The sequence below is a fragment of the Salmo trutta genome, chromosome 21 (assembly GCF_901001165.1).
Source record: "Salmo trutta chromosome 21, fSalTru1.1, whole genome shotgun sequence".
In the NCBI taxonomy this organism is placed as follows: domain Eukaryota; kingdom Metazoa; phylum Chordata; class Actinopteri; order Salmoniformes; family Salmonidae; genus Salmo; species Salmo trutta.
Genome location: NC_042977.1, coordinates 13,215,043 through 13,235,917, shown reverse-complemented (window position 1 = coordinate 13,235,917; position 20,875 = coordinate 13,215,043). Strand labels below are relative to the sequence as shown.

General features: G+C 41.3%; 1 protein-coding gene across 9 annotated transcripts in view; it reads left to right on the top strand.

Annotated features, from left to right (window-relative positions):
- Positions 1-20,875, top strand: part of LOC115156719 (CMP-N-acetylneuraminate-beta-1,4-galactoside alpha-2,3-sialyltransferase-like) — an 88,812-nt gene that overhangs the window by 7,653 nt on the left and 60,284 nt on the right. For 8 of the 9 annotated variants that reach the window (XM_029704339.1, XM_029704342.1, XM_029704335.1 and 5 more), the window contains one exon: positions 7,878-8,018. In XM_029704339.1, the coding sequence (XP_029560199.1) occupies positions 7,910-8,018 (109 nt within the window). In that variant the 5' untranslated portion in view covers positions 7,878-7,909. Of the gene's footprint in view, positions 1-6,495; positions 6,541-7,877; positions 8,019-20,875 lie in introns of all 9 variants that reach the window. The other variant, XM_029704337.1, reaches the window with a different exon arrangement.

Sequence of the window (20,875 nt, the reverse complement as noted above, 5' to 3'; positions counted from 1 at the left end):
AGATTGATAATGTTTTAAAATCAATTTTTAAATAAGGCTGTAATGTAACAATGTGGAAAAAGTGAAGGGGTCTGAGTACTTTCCGAATGGATTGTATATAGTTGATTTTATTAAAACATTGTCTATATGAAAAACTACACATGTCACATTTTTGACCAATCAATTGGTCGAAAGAACAGACAACTTTTGGTCAACCAATATTTATTTTGTTATTGGGGACAGCCCTAGTATACATATTCCGGTCTCTGGCATTGCTCATTCTGATATTTCTTAATTTCCTTTCTTGTTTATTTTTCTGGATAGTTTTTTTATTGCTAGGTATTACTGCACTGTTGGAGCTAGAAACACAAACATGTCGCTGCACCTGTGATAACGTCTGCAAAGGTCTGTACTCGACCAATAAACTTTGATTTGACATGAAAACAGTCAACACCTCAAAGCAAGACCTGGTGTCAAGATAAAACGATTCCCCACTAGGCAGATTCTTGTCGTTGTTGCTATCTGACTGTTTAGTATCATAACAAGGCACGGCTTCCGGCCCCATTAATGTGCGCGTCATTTTCACGACGTTGTCAGTAGTGGTGCAATGGATCACAAAACTCTAGGATCGGATCACGGTTTTGAGTCATGGATCGGATAATTTTTCGGATCGGCAAGAAAAAAAGGGAGACAAATATAGCTTTGCTTTCCATTTATTACTTAAAGAACACTTACAGCAAGGAACTTTTCAATGTTTTTAAGTAGATTTTTAAAATATTGAATACTCAATTGTTAAAGTGCAATATGAGGCATGATACCTTCTTCCTTTGAACAATAGTGAATGAAAAAATATGCCGTGTCCACATAAAAGAAAGAAAAGCAGCCCTGAGCTTATAACTTCAAATTATTTTTCAAAAAGATGAGAATGCCTACATTGTCTGGGGAAAGGGTAGACCTCTTTGCAGTCACTATGTCCCCTGCCGGGGAGAACACCCTCTCGCTAGAAATTGAAGTGCCAGGCACAGCCAGGTAGCATCTTGCCATCATGGCAATGTGAGGGTATTTGCACTCATTGCGTTTCCACCATGCCAGTGGATCACCATCCACTGGAATGCCGCTTGCTGCCTTGAAGGATGCCACCACCTCTTTGATGGTGTTGGCAAACGTCTTGCCTGTGTCCTTGCTCGCAAAGGTCTTCCCGAAAGCTCCTTCATGGCCGAATTATTTTGTGGAGGAGATGCCTCTGAGTCTGCTCCTGTCGGCTCTGGCTTGACCCTGCAGAAAAAAATGATCTGTTAAACTAACTATTTTCATAATTCATAAAACTATAATTGTGGCAATAATATTTAATAAAAGCCATTATTATTCTAAATGAAAAATGGATGATTCTAATAGCAATAGCATAGACTAAGATTAGACTACAGTATATTCATTATTTAAGTAAATCACTCTTATTTTTGATTTTTTTTTTTACATCTTCAATGGCCACAATCTCAGTGGTGAGATCACTGTATGTCCTCCGGCGTAGGGCAGGGTCTAGGTGAGACAGGGACTTAGACCTTGGATCCAGTGCAGTAGATCTATGAAGGTAGTCCTGTACATTAGGGGGGTATCTGGGTTTCATGTCCTCCCTAATGGCAGCCTTGACATCTCTAGTGATGGTGCTGTCTTCCTCACTTGGAGCCATGGATTGTAGAATCCTTGTTTTCAGAGGTAGGATCATGGACACAGATAGTTTCAGTGCTCAATAGGGTTGTAACTGTTTTGAGGGATTTGAGCACCTGGAGGACCTCCTCTGCCACTTTCACGTCATCATCAGACAAGGTGACGATGTCTTTAAAAAACAATTTTTTTTAATTTTTATTTCCCCCACAGGGTCCAGTGCAGAGTATACAGCTGGCTACTGCTTAAGAAGTCACTCCAACATGTCATAAGTGGAGTTCCAGCTTGTTGTGACATGGTGTATGAGCTTGTGGGTCGGTAGCTGTAGCATTTCCTGCTTGGTCTTAAGCACATGAGCGGCTGTTGTGCTTCGGTGGAAAAAGGAAACCACCTCCCTGATCCTCCCAAGGAGGCGGTCCATCTGGTTCACTGAGATTCCCCTTTGGGATGCTAAATTGATCACATGTGCATAGTAAGCTATCTGTGGCTCCAGTCCAGCCTCTATCACTGCATTTACTTGGTACTTGGTATTATCTGTGGTGGTTGGGATATTGCTATTGGGCCTATCTAGCTTCCACTCTGCTACCTGCGCCAGATTTGTGCCTGTGTGACTCTCATAGAGGGGGTGTGTCTGTAGCACCGGACTTCGCATCTCCCACTCCTCTGTGATGTAGTGAGCAGTCACGTAGCTTTCCGTTGCCCTGGAGGTCCAGCCGTCTGTGGTGAGGGCAACAGAGGATGCCTTGGATAATTTGTCGACAATTTTTATATTTTCCTGTTCATAATGATCTGGCACGATCTTCATACTGAAATGGGTGCGCCAGGGGATTTCGTAGCGTGGCTCATGCACTTTCACCATATTTTTAAACCCTTTGTTTTCCACAACAGTGTATGGCCTCATGTCTGCAGAGATAAACATCCCAATAGATTTGGTGATGGCTTTAGCCCGGTCTGATTCTGCAGCAAAAGGCTGCTTAAATGCCACGGTGAGAAGTTGTCTCTTGGCTGAATTGGCTCCCGTCACTGACACACCAGGGTGATGACGCTTTAATTGTGTGGCCATGCTCGATGTATTTCCATGATCCATACGGCTTTCTTGTGGCACAATGCCTACACACCGTAATGGTGTTGTCTACCACCCTTCTTCCATATTTGACAGGAAAGCCAAAATACTTCCATACATGAGACTTAAATGAAGCGGGAGGCTTTTCCAGTTCTTCAGCTCCTCCGCTAGCCATGGCTGTCACTGCTCTTTTTGTCTTCTTTGCTTTTTGCAACGCGAGCATCCAGGATTGATTCAGCATGCCCCGTTCAAGTGAACAGTACACACAACTGCTTTTAAAAAAAATTATCAAATCAACATTCAGGCTTCAGAGTAAAATACAGCACGCATCTGTCTTGTCTTTATCTTTTCACTGCAACTCTGCATCGAGATTTAGGGAATTATTACTTTAAAAAGTAACAGCGGCAGTAAAACTATTTCACACTATGATGGTTAAACTTTGCAATTGATCCGTGGTTCACATGCGTGCTGAACCGTGGGGGGGGGTGATCCGTATGGATCAACCACTGTCCGTTACACCACTAGTTGTCAGCCAACCCCTCTAAGAGCAGCACATCAGTGTTTCCCTTAGGATGTTGGCAAGATTTTTATGTAGAACGACTGCGAGGTCACTTCTGGTGACTTTTTAAATGGACATTCTACTTCAAAGTGCATGACAATTTAATTATGTTGACACCATCAGAAATATAACTAATGGGCAACTTTTAAAGAAAGGCCCCTGAACTCTGTATTTTCTGAACTATGCAATGATATGGGCAGCAACCATCAAGGGGCGAAGTATTGACATGTTTTTTTCTAAATTGAGAGACGAGCTTAAAGTTTTCTTTACTGACCATCATTTTCACTTGTCTGACCGCTTGCATGATGATGAGTTTCTCACACGCTTGGCCTATCTGGGTGATGTTTTTTCTCGCCTGAATGACCTGAATCTCGGATTACATGGACTCTCCGCAACTATATTCAATGTGCGGGACAAAATTGAGGCTATGATTAAGAAGTTGGAGCGCTTCTCTGTCTGCATTAACATGAACAACACACAGGTCTTTCCATCATTGTATGATTTCTTTTTTGTGCAAATGAACTCAAGCTTAAGGACAATTTCAAATGTGATATAGCAAAGCACCTGAGTGAGTTGGGTGCGTAATTACGCAGGTACTTTCCTGAAATGGATGACACAAACAACTGGATTCATTATCCCTTTCATGCCCTGCCTCCAGTCCACTTACCGATATCTGAACAAGAGAGCCTCATCGAAATTGCAACAAGCGGTTCTGTGGAAATGGAATTTAAATCAGAAGCCACTGCCAGATTTCTGGATTGGGCTGCGCTCAGAGTATCCTGCCTTGGCAAATCGAGCTGTTAAGACACTGATGCCCTTTGCAACCACGTACCTATGTGAGAGTGGATTCTCGACCCTCACTAGCATGAAAACTAAATACAGGCACAGACTTTGTGGAAAATGATTTAAGACTAAGACTCTCTCCAATACAACCCAACATTGCAGAGTTGTGTGCATCCTTTCAAGCACACCCTTCTCATTAACCTGTGGTGAGTTATTCTCAATTTTTGATGAACAAATAAGGTTTTATGTAAGATGGTTTACTAAAGAGCAAAATTATTGATCATTATTATTTGTGCCCTCGTCCTATAAGAGCTCTTTGTCACTTCCCATAGCCGGGTCATTCATTCTTATGTTTAACCTCTTACATCTAGACGTTCCGCTAGCGGAACACCTTCTCCAATATCCAATGATGGGCGTGGCGCGAAATACAAACTCCTCGAAAATCTGAAAACTTCAATTTTTCAAACATATGACTATTTTACACCATTTTAAAGACAAATTTCAAAAAGGCTTTACAGCGAAAGCAAAACATTAGATTATGTCAGCAGAGTACCCAGCCAGAAATAATCAGACACCCATTTTTCAAGCTAGCATATAATGTCACAAAAAACAAAACCACAGATAAATGCAGCACTAACCTTTGATCTTCATCAGATGACACTCCTAGGACATTATGTTATACAATACATGCATGTTTTGTTCAATCAAGTTCATTTTTATATAAAAAACCAGCTTTTTACATTAGCATGTGACGTTCAGAACTAGCATTCCCACCGAACACTTCCGGTGAATTTACTAAATTACTCACGATAAACGTTCACAAAAAACATAACAATTATTTTAAGAATTATAGATACAGAACTCCTTTATGCAATCGCGGTGTCCGATTTTAAAATAGCTTTTCGGTGAAAGCACATTTTGCAATATTCTGAGTAGATAGCCCGGCCATCATGGCTAGCTATTTTGACACCCACCAAGTTTGGCCCTCACCAAACTCAGATTTACTATAAGAAAAATTGGATTACCTTTGCTGTTCTTCGTCAGAATGCATTCCCAGGACTTCTACTTGAACACCCAATGTTGTTTTGGTTCCAAATAATCCATAGTTATATCCAAATAGCTGCATTTTGTTCTTGCGTTCAAGACACTATCCGAAGGGTGACGCGCCGGCGCCTATCGTGACAAAAAAATCAAAATATTCCATTATCGTACTTCGAAGCATGTCAAACGCTGTTTAAAATCAATTTTTATGCGATTTTTCTCGTAAAAAAGCGATAATATTCCGACCGGGAATCGTTGTTTTCGTTCAAAGACTGAAAATGTAAACATGGAGTCGTCTCGTGCACGCGCGCCCCAGTCTCATTGTTCTCAGATCGACCACTTACCAAATGCGCTACTGTTTTTCAGCCAGAGACTGCAAAGTCATCATTCAACGTTCTGCCGCCTTCTGAGAGCCTATGGGAGCCTCAGGAAGTGTCACGTTACAGCAGAGATACTCTGTTTTGGATAGAGATGGCAAAGAAGGCCAAGAAATGGTCAGACAGCCTTAGGAAGTGCAACGTAACCCCACAGATACTGTAGTTTCGAAAGGGACTAGAAAGAAAAACTGCAATTCTCAGATCCTCCACTTCCTGGTTGACTTTTTCTCAGGTTTTGGCCTGCCATTTGAGTTCTGTTATACTCACAGACACCATTCAAACAGTTTTCTATCCAAAGCTAATAATTATATGCATATTCTAGTTTCTGGGCAGGAGTAATAACAAGATTAAATCGGGTACGTTTTTTATCCGGCTGTGGCAATACTGCCCCCTATCCATAACAAGTTAATAAAGGTATTGTATAGTGTGTGTGTGTGTGTGTGTGTGTGTGTGTGTGTGTGTGTGTGTGTGTGTGTGTGTGGCAGGCTTACAATGATGGCAAAAAAAACATTTGAGAGTGCGCTGACCCTGGTGCTAGAGGGGATACGCAGCTGGAGGTTGAATGTTTGAAGTGGTACGGGACTATAAAAAGTTTGGGAACCACTGCCCTAGGGCAGTATATTGCTTTGACTTGACTGTTTGTCTTTGAGAAACAACACAAAAGCGTGTGTGTCAGTCACGTTACACCGTTTTCTTGAATGTAATCTTTCTATGATTAGTCCTGTCACAGGTGTAGAATCTTCAAGTCCTATAGTATGCCTTTGCTTTTAAACCCTCGTCATCTGCTACTTTTTCAGCTGCTCCATCACTTTTCTAGTGGTCCCTGTAAAGAGAAGTAATGTAATCATATTTCAACACTAATTCAGCTCAGTGCAGTTGCCTCGCTCCGCAGTGGTTTTTGAAGACTATTGTTTGCACAAGCCGTTAGCTGTTCTGCGAGAGAGAAAAAAGGATAGTGAAATGGAATTTGAATTGTGGCTCAGTTTTATATATCACGCCCACAATCCACGCTGTGTAATGTGTCTCGACAGGTTCTGTGAGTGATAAAAGTCAACGAAGATTAATGGAATTTGCAGGTGAGACAAAATTTGCATTGTTGGATTATATATTTTTTAAACATTAGGGGCCGGGGTAATTTGGACATGGCACAGTATATTGTAGAAGATATTAAAGGAATGGTTTCATTATCCAGATCCAGCCATTATTTCTTCGTTCTTCGGTGCTGCGGTCAGATCTCAGGGCATAGTGGCTTTTCCTTTGTCTCAGTGGAAACAAGGGAACCAATGGTAGAGGAAGCCAGTTGGATAATATTACCTCAGTTATGGAGAGAATGAGACATTTTTTTTATGTTTTGGGGAAATTAAAAAACGTTTGTCTCTCACAAGACTATACTGTATGATTTAGCCTAGTTTGAGTGTTGGCTCAGCATAAAATCTTTCTTTAACTACACAGTGTCGACCACTTTCAACCATTGCAGTTTCTTAAGTAGCTGACAAGCAGGGTGTGCTTTACCTGTTAAAACAGACTTCTTTATCTTCCCCCTCCCCGTGAGCACTGATCTTAGCATAGTGGAAAAGTGAAACTAATAGCACTTATTGTTGATCCACCTTATTTCATAAACACTGCATTGGGTAGTCTTAGATCGGTTGTCTCTAAAGAGCGTGAAGGGTTCTCCCGAGGATTTTTTTGACAAGGTTGTGGCGCCGCTAAGTATGGCCGAGGGGGGCAGATTTTTTTGCGTGTTTGAACACCTGTATCTGCCATTTTCTGAAATCTAGAGCAAAAAATTGGCATATATATATATATATATATATATATATATATATATATATATATATATATATATATATATATATATATATATATATATATATATATATATATATATATATATATATATATAAAGCATTGCTCTAGATTACAATGCCTCTCTTACATTCTTTGGGCAGAGCCCAAGAGTAGATTGGGTAAGGTTTGACATAGCCTAAACCAGGGATCATTTTATTTTTTATCATGAGTGGATGGTGGGGAGCCGGAACAATTTGTACTGCAAATTGACTGCAAGAAGCCTGGACAGATATGTTTGACTCAAACGAAATCATTTCAAGCCTTGCTTACCTTTTCGTATATGATCATGTGTTTCTTTATTATGTATGAGAATACTTGTACAGATTTCCAAAATGTAAAATCAATTGGAGCTGATATCCTGGTGTCTTTTATGTCCAACAATGAAAATGCTAAAAAATGTACATGTATTTTTTTGCTCAGAACTTGGGGGGGGGGGGGGCAAATAAAACACACCAGGTGGGGAACCCTGTCCTAAGCCATTTCTCACAGCCAGACAACCTATTTGCACACAACACTGACTCCTTCATCCTCAACTCCCTTTTCCTCCTCTGCATCTGTCCTGTAGACGATGTGCCATGTGAATGACTGAGAACCACCATGAAGCCCTCACACAAGCTGCTGTTCGTCCTGTGCCCCATGCTGGTCCTGGGCTTCATCTACTACTCCTCTGGGAAGCTACACCTGCCTGTATGGGGCCAGAAGCCACGTGAGTTACACTAGACAGCCTACACCTCTCTCCAATCATCCATCCATTCGCCTGTCTATTTGCTCGACTGCTGGTCTGCCTCTTTTTCAATTGACTTGCTTTTCAGTCTGTTGATTTACCTGTCTTTGTGTGCCTGTCTCCTTGTCGGTCAAGCTACTGTCTCTCTGACTGTCAACCTGTGTGCTTGTCAGTCAGTCCATTGTTCACGGATGGTCTCGTCTGTCAGTTTGTGTGTCAAGTCTTCCTCACTTCCTGTTGCCGTTTCGGACCACAAGCGTATATCTCGATTTGCCCGCTAGTCCCATCAGTCAATGCCTCCCCCGGTCCCCTTGGGAGAGCTTAATTAGAGTTGATGTACAGCCGCTCAGACTCCCTGTCTGACTTCCTGCTACTAGAGAGGATTGCAACAGACCATGCAAGACAGGTCTAGCTGTTTGCTATATACTGTACATGTATTACTATTCCATAGGTAGCCCATTTCTTTCATCCATTTCCTGTAGTTGACGAGGACTACATTTCCACCTGGACGGTACTTCTACAGCAGGGTTTCCTAACTGGCGGCCCGCGGGTTTTTTAAATTTTTTATTTCTGAGCAAAAAACATTTTTATTTTTACAATTTTATTGTTAGACATAAGACTAAGAACACCAGGAAATCATCTCCAAGTGATTTTAATTTTGTAAATCTGTTTACAAATGTAAGCAAGGTTTGATATGTTTGTTTTATGCAAATATTATATCTGTTTGGGTTTCTTGCGGTCAATTTGCCATTGACAAATTATTTGTAATCATGTTCTGGCCCCCCGACCATCCGCTGTGGTCAGCGCCCGAACCCACCTGGCATTTTTGGATATTGGCTGGTTATGAATCAGGGTGATGGAGAGGGTTACGTAACAGTGGAAAATCTGAAACCTGACTGGGCGTGGATGGTGGAGTGATGTTTCACTAGTGCGGGTCCCTGAAACTGTTCTTTGTAACCAGTAGAGGGGGCTAAAAGATTTACAATAAACATGCCCTGGAAATATTTGAACTGGCAGGTGGATGTGTGGTTCATATCAGCAGGGAACACTGTATTTGTGCTTCTCAGTGGAAAAAGTTTTTATTTTGTGCTTTAGACTATGGTTGCCTCTGAGAAACATGTAGCCGGAGACGTTGTGTTGAAGAAAGCTTGAGGGGCTACAAGAATATCAGTTTGACACTTCAAGTTTTGGGGTCTTGTCCACCGGAGGGTACAGTAACAACACAGTAAGACAAGGCGTCCGACAGGGGACACCTAGCTTTTGGATGCCATCCTAAGTATCGGACATCCTCAAGTTATCGCCGCGGCTGCAATATATTATCGCATAAAATGCTCCAATATTATCGCCGCGGGTCTTCCTCTTTGTATACTCCTCCCATTTAAATTAGTAATAAACATTGGAATTTTAGATAGGTGTGCTCCTTGAAAGAAACTTATTTGAGTCTTTCATTTCACTCCTCTGAAGTTGTATTTTTTTGTCATTCGAGTTATTCCAAAATGATGAAATATTTGAAATATTTCAGAAATGATTTATGAGGGTTCCGAAGTCACTTTTTCCAATTATATTTCTCACAACACCAAGATGGAAAATATTTATTCCCGAAAAATACTATTTGGGAGTTGGCGCTTTTTGCACGCTGCTGCCAGATGTTGCGGTCCCGATGTTTTGTTTGTCCAAGAGGACAGGTATCATGTTGACAAGTCCCTTTTGTGTGCTCTCCCAAACTCTGACCTTGTGATCTGTTATTTCACCAGAGAGAATCAAACAGGATAATCCCTGTTCTACACTTTTGAGGTATTCTACTCTGGGAGTCTTTGAGTCACCGTTCAAGGTGCATACCTTTTTAACTACTGTTATGTAAATATGTATCCTTACAATGAATAGGCTACATTTTATTTTGCCGTTTTACAATGTAGGCCTAACACTAAACTGGTGTGTCACAAACCCTGAAATGGTCAACCGAGCAGGTAGGCTATAGGGCTGAGTCCTCATGTTTGAACCCTGATTTGAAGGCTATTTTAGCTTTTAACATGACCTACCTGACCCCTTGATCTTCAAACAAGTTCATATGAATGTTTTCATTCCCACTGTGGCAACTCGAGAGGATGTTTGACCCTTCTGAAGTTGTCGTGACAAGACCCCTGTGTGCATCACCTTACACCGTCAATATTTAGGGTCCCCGGTTTCCCTCTCTGATTTCATTACTCTCAAGGATTAGATAAATGATGCCCACATTGCCCATATACTACACTTGGTTATAGTGTCAGGAGACTGAGCCCCCTCTCCCAAGTCCAATTGCACGTCACTGACTAAGGGGTCTTTATTCATCTCTCATAAAGATGCCTTGGCTGGATTTGAGTGAGTGCTTCAGTTTGACAGTCAGTCTGTATCCGTTTTAATATCAGAGCCTCTCGAGGCCTGTAAGGGGTCCTCCACTACAGTCAAATTTAATGAACCGTGACAACCTGAAACGGCTTGACAGTGTGCAGTAGGAAGTGAGAGCATTAGCCTCCGTTGACTTATGTATGATTAAGGCTTAGTTAGCATTGGAGAAGAGGACATCTTGACATGTTATTGTTTCTCCCAGCCCTCATCACTTCTGTCTGCCACCCTCGGCACTGTCACGCAGGTGTTACTGAAAGTGGACGCTCAGTTTTTATTTGTTGGTACATCACCCAAGGATGTCAACTGTGAAAGACCACACCTGTGTTTGGCGTATAACCAATTTGTTGTTTGCGTCGACGACAATTTATGCAGCAAATTATTCACCTGTGGCTTCATACATGGCTTTCGTTCTTTCTACACAGCTAGGTTTTTATCTAGGCAAGGCAGCAAGCACGCTTGGCTATATGGTTACAATTAGTTCAGTTCATAATTGGGAATTGTATTTGTTAACACGGACTTGTTGTACCATTTGAGAGAGAGTTTGGTTAAAATGCCAGTTTATGGCATAGGTATGTGCATCTTTCCCTTCTATTTACACTGCCAGATTTCTGGATTTGTCACATCCTGACCAGTAAAAGGGGTTATTTGTCATTGTAGTTGGTCAGGGTGTGGCAGGGGGTGTTTGTTTTGTGTGTTTGGGTTTTTTGGGTTTAGGTTCTATTTTTCCTATTTCTATGTTTATATCGAGCTTTTCTATGTGAGTTTTGGCAATGACCTCCAATTAGAGGCAGCTGGTTGTTGACTCTAATTGGAGGCCATATTTAGTTGTTTGTTTTCACTTGTGTTTGTGGGTGGTTGTTTCTCGTATAGTCTGTGCACCTTACTGGACTGTTTTTGTCGTTTGTTTATTTTGATTAAGTGTTTTCTTTAATAAAATAAGAAGATGAGCACTTTACCCGCTGCGTTTTTGTCCCCCTTCAACGACGCATATGACAGAACTACCCACCAAAGAAGGACCAAGCAGCGGAGGAAGGAGCAGCACTAGAGCTATTTGGAGTCATGGACATGGGAGGAGATCCTTGATGGTCAGGGTCCATGGAGCCAGGCTGGGGAGTACCAGCTCCCGAAGGAGGAGCTGGAGGAAGCGACGGAGGTATGAGGCATTATATCCTCCATTTCAGGAGGTGAGGAGGCAGCCCCAAAAATGTTTTGGGGGGAGGGCATATGGGGAGTTGGGCTAAGTCAGGGGGAGCCCTGACCTAACTTCCCGGGCGTACAGGAGAGAGCCGTGGAGGCAAAAAGGAGCCAGTCAAGGAATCAAGCGAGGAGCTTGACGCGACATTCCGGAGAGAGGTACTGGCGGAAAGGGCACGAAGGAGCACCTGTGCTTACTATGAGGAGCGACGGATGAAGCAAGCACCATGTTATGCGGAGATACGCACGGTATCGCCAGTGCGCAGCTACAGCCCGGTGCGCTTGGTGAAAGCTCCTCACAGGTGTCATGCTAGAGCCAGCATCGAGCCAGGACCGGTGATGCAAGTTGCAAGCATCAGACCGCCGGTGAGGGTTCATGGCCCAGTGTATCCTGTTCCTGCTACTCGTACTCTTCCTCCAGTGCGTCAGCCCAGTCCAGTACGTCCTGTTCCTGCTCCTCGCACTAGCCCTGTGGTGCGGGTTACTAGTCTGGCGCCTCCTAAGCCAGCCCCACGCATCAGGCCTCCAGTGCGCGGTCCCCGTCCAGAGCTTCCGGCGACAGTTCCCCGTCCAGAGCTTCCGGCAACGGCCTACAGTCCGGAACCGACAGAGACGCCCCTCAGCCCGGAGTCTCCAGCGACGCTGCGCAGCCAGTAGTTTTCAGAAATGGGACTAATCCCGGAGCCAGAGCCACCTCCGTAGTTGAAGGATTGGGGGGGGTGTAGCACGGGAGCCGTCGTTGACGGTGGCCACCCTCCCTTTAAGTTTGGGGTTGTTTTGTGGGTTTTTTGTTTAAGGTGCATTCAGGGTCTGCACCTTGGGGGGGGGGGGGGTACTGTCACGTCCTGACCAGTAAAAGGAGTTATTTGTCATTATAGTTGGTCAGGGCGTGGCAGGGGTGTTTGTTTTGTGTGGTTGGGTATTTTGGGTTTAGGTTCTAGTTTTCCTATTTCTATGTTTATATCTAGCTTTTCTATTTCTATGTGAGTTTTGGCAATGACCTCCAATTAGAGGCAGCTGGTTGTTGTCTCTAATTGGAGGCCATATTTAGTTGTGTTTGTTTTCACTTGTGTTTGTGGGTGGTTGTTTCTAGTATAGTCTGTGCACCTTACTGGACTGTTTTCGTCGTTTGTTTATTTTGATTAAGTGTTTTCTTTAATAAAATAAGAAGATGAGCACTTTACCCGCTGCGTTTTGGTCCCCCTTCAATGGCGCATATGACAGGATTGGGCTGCGCTCATAGTATCCTGCCGTGGCAAATCGAGCTGTTAAGACACTGATGCCCTTTGCAACCACGTACCTATATGAGAGTGGATTCTCGACCCTCACTAGCATGAAAGCTAAATACAGGCACAGACTGTGTGGAAAATGATTTAAGACTAAGACTCTCCAATACAACCCAACATTGCAGAGTTGTGTGCATCCTTTCAAGCACACCCTTCTCATTAACCTGTGGTGAGTTATTCTCAATTTTTGATGAACAAATAAGGTTTTATATGTAAGATGGTTAACTAAAGAGCAAAATGTATTGATTATTTTTATTCGTGCCCTGGTCCTATAAGAGCTCTTTGTCTCTTCCCACGAGCCGAGTTGTGACAACTCTCACTCATTCTTATGTTTAATAAATGTATCGTATAGTGTGTGTGTGGCAGGCTTACGATGATGGCAAAAAAACATTTGAGAGTGTGCTGACCCTGGTGCTAGAAGGGGTACGCAGCTGGAGGTTGAATGTTTGAAGGGGTACGGGACTATAAAAAGTTTGAGAACCACTGCTCTAGAGGAGTAGTCCTTAGATGAGCACAATTTAATTTCTTCAGTTAAATGTGGGAATGAGGATTTTATTCTCAAACACCACCTTTATGACACTTGACCTTCTCATTATCAAAATGACTAAAAATCTCATTCGGAAAAATTGAGAACCATTACCTTACCAACATGAGTAAGCTTTAGTGATGTGATAAGTTGTTTGCTGACTCATAATGGCGGTCTCATTACTGAAACACACCTTTCTCATTGCCAAATTTTTTTCCATTTTGGTCATGAGAACAAAGCCACAATCGGGAGTTTGTGTTTCAGCAAAGAGCAACCCCCCACTTAGAGGATATCCCCCATTTCGACATGTGTTTTAGCACTTACCTATATTGTTTGATATCCCAATACAGTTTTTTTTTGTCCATATCCCACATATTTAGATTCTTTATAGGCATATCATGTTGTGCCATTTGTCCATAGGATTCCATTCAATTTAGAAATGTAAATACCTTAGAACCACTCATCCAGGTCCTAATATACTGATATTACCTGTAAAGACCTTGGGGAAGTAACTTTTTCTAAACAAGTCACCTTTCTTATGCTTTTGAAAATACATGCACGTAATTACAGTACTTATACTTAATGCAATTTAGAATACATTTAGCTTAAGGGATTTTTGTATTATGCCAAGGCATTTGGGATTAAGAAATGACCGTTTTGATTTGAGTTACTGAATCTCTAATAGAGCTCAATACAGTTTTTCAATGGCAAACTATGTAACACTCATTTTCGAAACATGCATTCTCATTTCCGAAATCAGTTTATTACTGTAATGCACCAATATTTCGGAAATGTAATGAATACTTTAGTAATTTTGGCTTAATCTGATAGTGTGTCATTTTTGTTCTTTATTCAAATGTGTACATAAAAATAACATGTATACACAAGTAATTATAATAAAAAACATTCAGAAAAGGTTGTGTTGGGGTAATGAGATTAAGTGTGCGTGTTTTCAGTGTTATTTTTAAGTCATGCTTTCTCATTAAGTGAGAAATGTTAAATATTAGATGGAACTTTTTTGGACTTCAAACTATTGCGGTAATGAGAATTTTTGCATTGGTAGTTGTGGAAATTGTAGTAAAATTTTATAATATCTGATCAATAAACATAATATTTATGATATAACTACAGATCCTGATCTTAGTGATCCAAGAGGATTTATGGTGGAATAATATATTTTTTTGGTTAAGTGCCAGTTTTGTGAAAATCACCCTTGAGTAGGGCTGGGCGATATATCGATATAAAAAATATATCGATATATTTTAAATGTGATATGAAATTAGACCATTTCGCATATATCGATATAGTTCAAATTTGCGCTTTGATCCTTGCTCCAAGCAAGCTGCAGACCCGGAGCTCTCTGCGCTGCTCTCCGCGCCCCGCCCCTCCTCTTTCATGCACAGAGGGGGGAGGAACAGACACTTCAACAAACATGGAGGAAGCAACAGCGTCTGCGGAGCGTTTTGAGGAGGAATTGGTTTGTAAAAGAAAAAGCATTGGCTCAGTAATTTGGAGATGGTTCGGATTCAAAGTATCAGATGAGCAACAAAATCACGTTATATGTAGGCAGTGCCATAAAAAAAGTTACAGCCAAGGGTGGAAGCACTACAAATCTTTTTCACCACCTAAAACAGTGGCACAAACTGCAATACGAAGAGTGTGTGAAACTGCGCGCTGCAGAAGCCCCAGCCGCAAGCCGTCGACAACCCGAAAAAGCTCCACCCCCGAAACAAAGCTCACTGCAAACTTCATTTTCCCGCAGTGTGCCTAATGTCTACCTCAAGACAGCATTACTGTTTATCAAAGTAAAAAAAGAGGGGGAAAATGTTTATTGAGTTGATAGTCTGTTTCTTGTGCAACTGGTTGAGGCTGTTCAGATAAGAAATTGAGTTAACAAAAGCAAATGGTAATCTCAGGCTGATGTTTAAAAAACATTTTCTCAAACTGAGCACTTTATTTTGTTCTTTATTTATATATAATTGCTGCCCTTACTAGGGTTTGTCATATTTTATTATTTTGTAATGTTCGTTATTTGCATCTGTGGATTTGTTAGAAAGGAGAAGAAATCTGTAATTTGATTTTAATAATCCATTTAAAGTTGTCAAACTAAAAAAAAGTTGACTTTTCTCATAAATGTATATAATATTTATTTCAGAAAAAGATAGGCCTATTTTATTTTATAGGCTATTTTTGTTTAAGATATTTTTATTTATTTAAATGTGCACCTTATGGAGCTTTGATTTCAAAAAAGGTACTCCTGTTGTTATACAGTGTTTATGTTTACATGTTATTGTTATTTGAACAGCTGAGCATTTAATCTGAACCAGGTGAAGAGCCCTGTTTATTATTTATTCATTAGATTTTTCAACTGTTCACTGAAATAGCCGGTTTCAATAAAACTACTTGAGACATGTCATATCTGGCTTTGACTTTGACTGAACATTTGCTCTCACTTTGCGGAAATAATATCGGGATATATATCTTATATCGATATTCAGCCTAAATATATCGGGATATGACTTTTGGTCCATATCGCCCAGCCCTACCCTTGAGCTAGTAATGTCTCAATATTTATAGTTTACAAATTAGCTATGACATAGCCAATGAATGGATAAAAAAAATATATATTTAACTTTAGATATCACCTGATCTCAAAATCAAATGCTTTTCACTGTTTGGAAGTTATGGAGTCACCTTCTCTTCTCGCTTTGGCCATGCAGTGCCCAACAAAAGTGATTGCTGTCCTTGTTATGAAATTATCAACTTTACCCTGTGTGTGTGTGTGTGTGTGTGTGTGTGTATATATATATATAATTTGTAAAACATTTTTTTTACCATATACACTGATTGTTTAAAGCAAAACTAAGCTGATGGTGAACCTGAACCATCAAAATAAAATCTATTGTAAGTCTCGTTCAGCAGGTATAGCCAGATGTAAAACACAAATTGTAAAACCCAATTTAACAGTGCATAGATAACAATAACCTGGCAAATTACAAAGGTTGTCACTCAACTAATGAAGCCTAATATCACGCAAGCCATTTAAGCGTTTGAATGCTGAAGGTGCCGCACAGATGTGCAAGATCAGGAACAGGCCGCCTACCTTGCGTTGATCAGCACTGGTATTCCCTGGAGTTGTTCTGCATGCAGAATTACTTGTAGATCAATGACTGTCAACACAGTTACAGTGCCTTAAAGTATTCACACCCCTTGATTTACACAAAATACTCATGTCAAAGTGGAAGAAGTACTAACATTTCAATTTTCATTGGTCACATACACATATTTAGCAGATGGTATTGCGGATGTAGCGAAATGTTTGTGTTCCTAAATTCAACAGTGTAGTAGTATCTAACAATACACATATCTAAAAGTAAAATAAGGAATTTAAGAAATATATAAATATTGCGTATAGAGCTATATCGGAGTGGCATGGACTAAAATACAGTAGAATTCAGTATATACATATGAAATGAGTATAACACTATGTAAACATTATTAAAGTGACTAGTGTCCCATTTTATTAGAAAGAGACATGGAATCACTGGTCAAAGGTGCATGGTTCAGTAACCCGGTGGTAGTCGGCTAGTGATGGCTATTTTGTCAGTCTGATGGCCTTGAGATGGAAGCTGTTTTTGTGTCTCGGCCCCAGCTTTGATGCACCTGTACTGACCTCGCCTTCTGGATGATAGCGGGGTGAACAGGCCGTGGCTCGGGTGGTTGATGTCCTTGATGATCTTTTTTTGGCCTTGTGACATCGGGTGCTGTAGATGTCCTGGAGGGCAGGAAGTGTGTCCCTGGTGATGCGTTGGGCAGACCGCGCCACCATCTGGAGAGCCCTGCGGTTGTTGGCGGTGCAGTTGCATCGCCCTCATGGTGGCCCGTCGGGAAGTTCAGGGTGGGGTTCAGACCCAGGGCCCTGAGCTGAATGATGATCTTGGAGGGTACTATGGTGTTGCAGCCTGAGCTATAGTCCATGAACAGCATTCTTACATAGGTATCCCTCTTGTCCAGATGGGATTGGGCAGTGTGATGGCGACTGCGTCGTCTGGATATCTATTGGGGCGGTATGCAAATTGAAGTGGGTCTAGGGTGTCAGGTAAGGTGGAGGTGACATGATTCTTAACTTGTCGCGTCCCACCCTAGTCAACAGCCAGTGGAATCGCGTCGCTTAAATACAAAACCTCATAAATGCTATAACTTCGATTTCTCAAACATATGACTATTTTACACCATTTTATAGATACACCTCTCCTGAATCGAACCACGTTGTCTGATTTCAAAAAGGCTTTACAACAAATGCAAAACATTAGATTATGTTAGGAGAGTAACCAGGCAGAAATAATCACACGCCATTTTCAAAGCAACTAGATGCATCACAAATACCCAAAACACAGCTAAATGCAGCACTAACCTTTGACAATCTTCATCAGATGACACTCCTAGGACATCATGTTAAACAATACATGCATTTTTTGTTCGATAAAGTTCATATTTATAAAAAAAACAGCATTTTACATCGGCACGTCACGTTCAGAAAATCTTTTCCCTCAAATGCTTCCGGTGAAACAGCGCTAGAATTTACAAAATTACTATTCGAAAACATTGTTAAAATTAAATATTGTCATTCAAAGAATTATAGATTAACATCTCGTGAATGCCACCGCTTTGCCAGATTTAAAAATAACTTTACTGGGAAATCACACTTTGCAATAAACGACGTGATATGCTCAGAAAAATAGGCTAGGCGATTCATGTTAGCTCCATCTTGGAACCATCAACCATCAAAAATACTATTGTAAATATTCCCTTACCTTTGATTATCTTCATCAGAAGGCACTTCCAGGAATCCCAGGTCCACAACAAATGTAGTTTTGTTCGAAAAATTTAATAATTTATGTCCCAATAGTTCCTTCTTGTTAGCGCGTTCTGAAGGCTACTCAAAATGTACCGTAGTGCGCGGGACTTGTCATCACGAATGTGCAATTTTTTTAAATTTAAGTTCGTTCAAACATGTCAAACGTTGTATAACATAAATCTTTAGGGCCTTTTTCAACCAGAGCTTCAATAATATTCAAGGCGGACGATTGCATTGTCTTACTAAATGTTTCGTAAGGGGAGGGTAGCCATGGGCGGCCGCGTCATAATGGTAAATGGCCCTCCCCCTGTGACCAAGTTCCACAGCCTCTCTTTGGGTCAGTTTGTACCATAGAAGACTCAAACCACTTTGTAAAGACTGTCGACATCTAGTGGAAGCCTTAGGAAGTGTTAAATGATTAATAAGCCCCTGTGTGTTTCAATGGCAAATGTTTGAAGTGATTTCCACACATCAGATTTTCATTTCCTGTTAGGATTTGTCTCAAAAAATGTTTTCTAACGTACAGGAACTCAAGTCGTTTTGTTCACCCGACCTAGAATACCTCAAATGCGACCGTATAACCTCCCAAGAGAATTATATTTGGTTATAGTCACAGCCGTGTATATTCCCCCTCAAGCAGATACCACGACAGCCCTCAAGGAACTACATTGGACTTTGTGCAAACTGGAAACCACATGTCCTGAGGCTGCATTTATAGTAGCTGGGGATTTGAAAGCTAATTTGAGGAAAACGCTACAGAAGTTCTATCAACACATTGCCTCTACTACTCACGCTTCAAAAACTCTCGACTATTGTTACTTTCCCTTCCGGGATAGTTACAAGGCCCTGCCCCGACCCTCCCTTCGGCAAATCAGAGCACGACTCCATTCTGCTTCTCGCTTCCTATAGGCAGAAACTCAAACAGGATGTACCCGTGCTAAGGTCTATTCAACGCTGGTCTGACCAATCGGAATCCATGCTTCAAGATTGATCACGTGGACTGGGATATGTTCCGGGTTTCCTCTGAGAATAACATTGACCTATACGCAGGCACGGTGACTGAGTTCATCAGGAAATGTATAGGGGATGCTGTTCCCACTGTGACTTAAAACCTATTCAAACCAAAAACCGTTGGTAGATGACAGCAAAACTGAAAATGCGAACCACAGCAGTTAACTATGGCAAGGTAACTTGGAATATGGTTGAATACAAACAGTGTAGTTATTCCCTCCGTAAGGCAATCACAGGCAAAACGTCAGTACAGAGACAAAGTGGAGTCGTAATTCAATGGCGCAGACACGAGACGTATGTGGCAGGGTCTACAGACAATCACAGATTACAAAGGGAAAACCTGCCACATTGCGGACGTCTTGCTCCCGGACAAGCCAAACACCTTCACACGCGTTGAGGATGACACAGTGCCACTAACGAGGTCCGCTCCCAAGGACTGTGGGCTCTCGTTCACTGTGGCCGACGTGAGTAAGACATTACAGTGTGATAACCCCTGGCTGGAGTCTTTACGGACATATGTCTCCCTATGGCAGTCTGCTGTCCCCACTTGTTTCAAGATGTCCACCATTGTTCCTATACCCAAGAAAGCAAAGCAAAAGTAACTGAACTAAATTACTATCACCCCGTAGCACTCAATTCTGTCATCATGAAGTAGCTTGAGAGGCTAGTTAATGATGACGACCATACCCATAACATGTTTAGGACACAAAGTGAATTGCTTCGCCAATTTTTTTGCAGTGTTACTTTAGTGCTTTGTTGCACACAGGATACCTGTTTTGTGAATATTTTTATACTGTACATGCTTTCTTCTTTTCACCATTTCAATTAGGTTATAATTGTGGAATAACTACAATGTTGATCCATTCTGTTTTCTCCTCTCAGCCATTAAAATCTAAAGTCTGCATTGGCCTCATGGTGAAATCTCTGAGCGGTTTCCTTCCTCTCCGGCAACTTAGTTAGGAAGGTTGCCTATATCTTTGTAGTGATGGGGGGGATTGATACACTATCCAAAGTGTAATTAATAACTGCACCATGCTCAAAGGGATATTCAATGTCTGTATATTTTTTTTTAATAAGTGCCCTTTGAGAGGTATTGGAAAACCTCCTCGGTCTGTGGTTAAATCTGTTTGAAATTCACTGCTCGACTGAGGGATCAGTGGGCTACAGAGATGTAGTTACTCAAAAATCATTATTATTGCACAGAGTGAGTCCATGCAACTTACTATGTGACTCATTAAGCAAATGTTTTACTCCCGAACCTATTTAGGCTGGCATAGGAGTTGAATACTTTTTGAATCAAGACATTTCAGACTTTTCATTTTTTGTATTAATTTGCAAAAAAAAACAACAACAAAAAAACATTCCACTTTGACATTATGGGGTATTGTGTTTAGGTCAGTGACAAAACATCTACATTTAATCCATTTTAAATTCAGGCTGTAACACAACAAAATGTGGAAAAAGTCAAAGGGTGTGAATGCTTTCTGTTGGCACTGTATAAAGGGAATTGGGGATTCTTAACGTTTCAATAAATAGATTTATTTTTTTGACCGATGCATGGTTAATTTGGTTCGGTTTG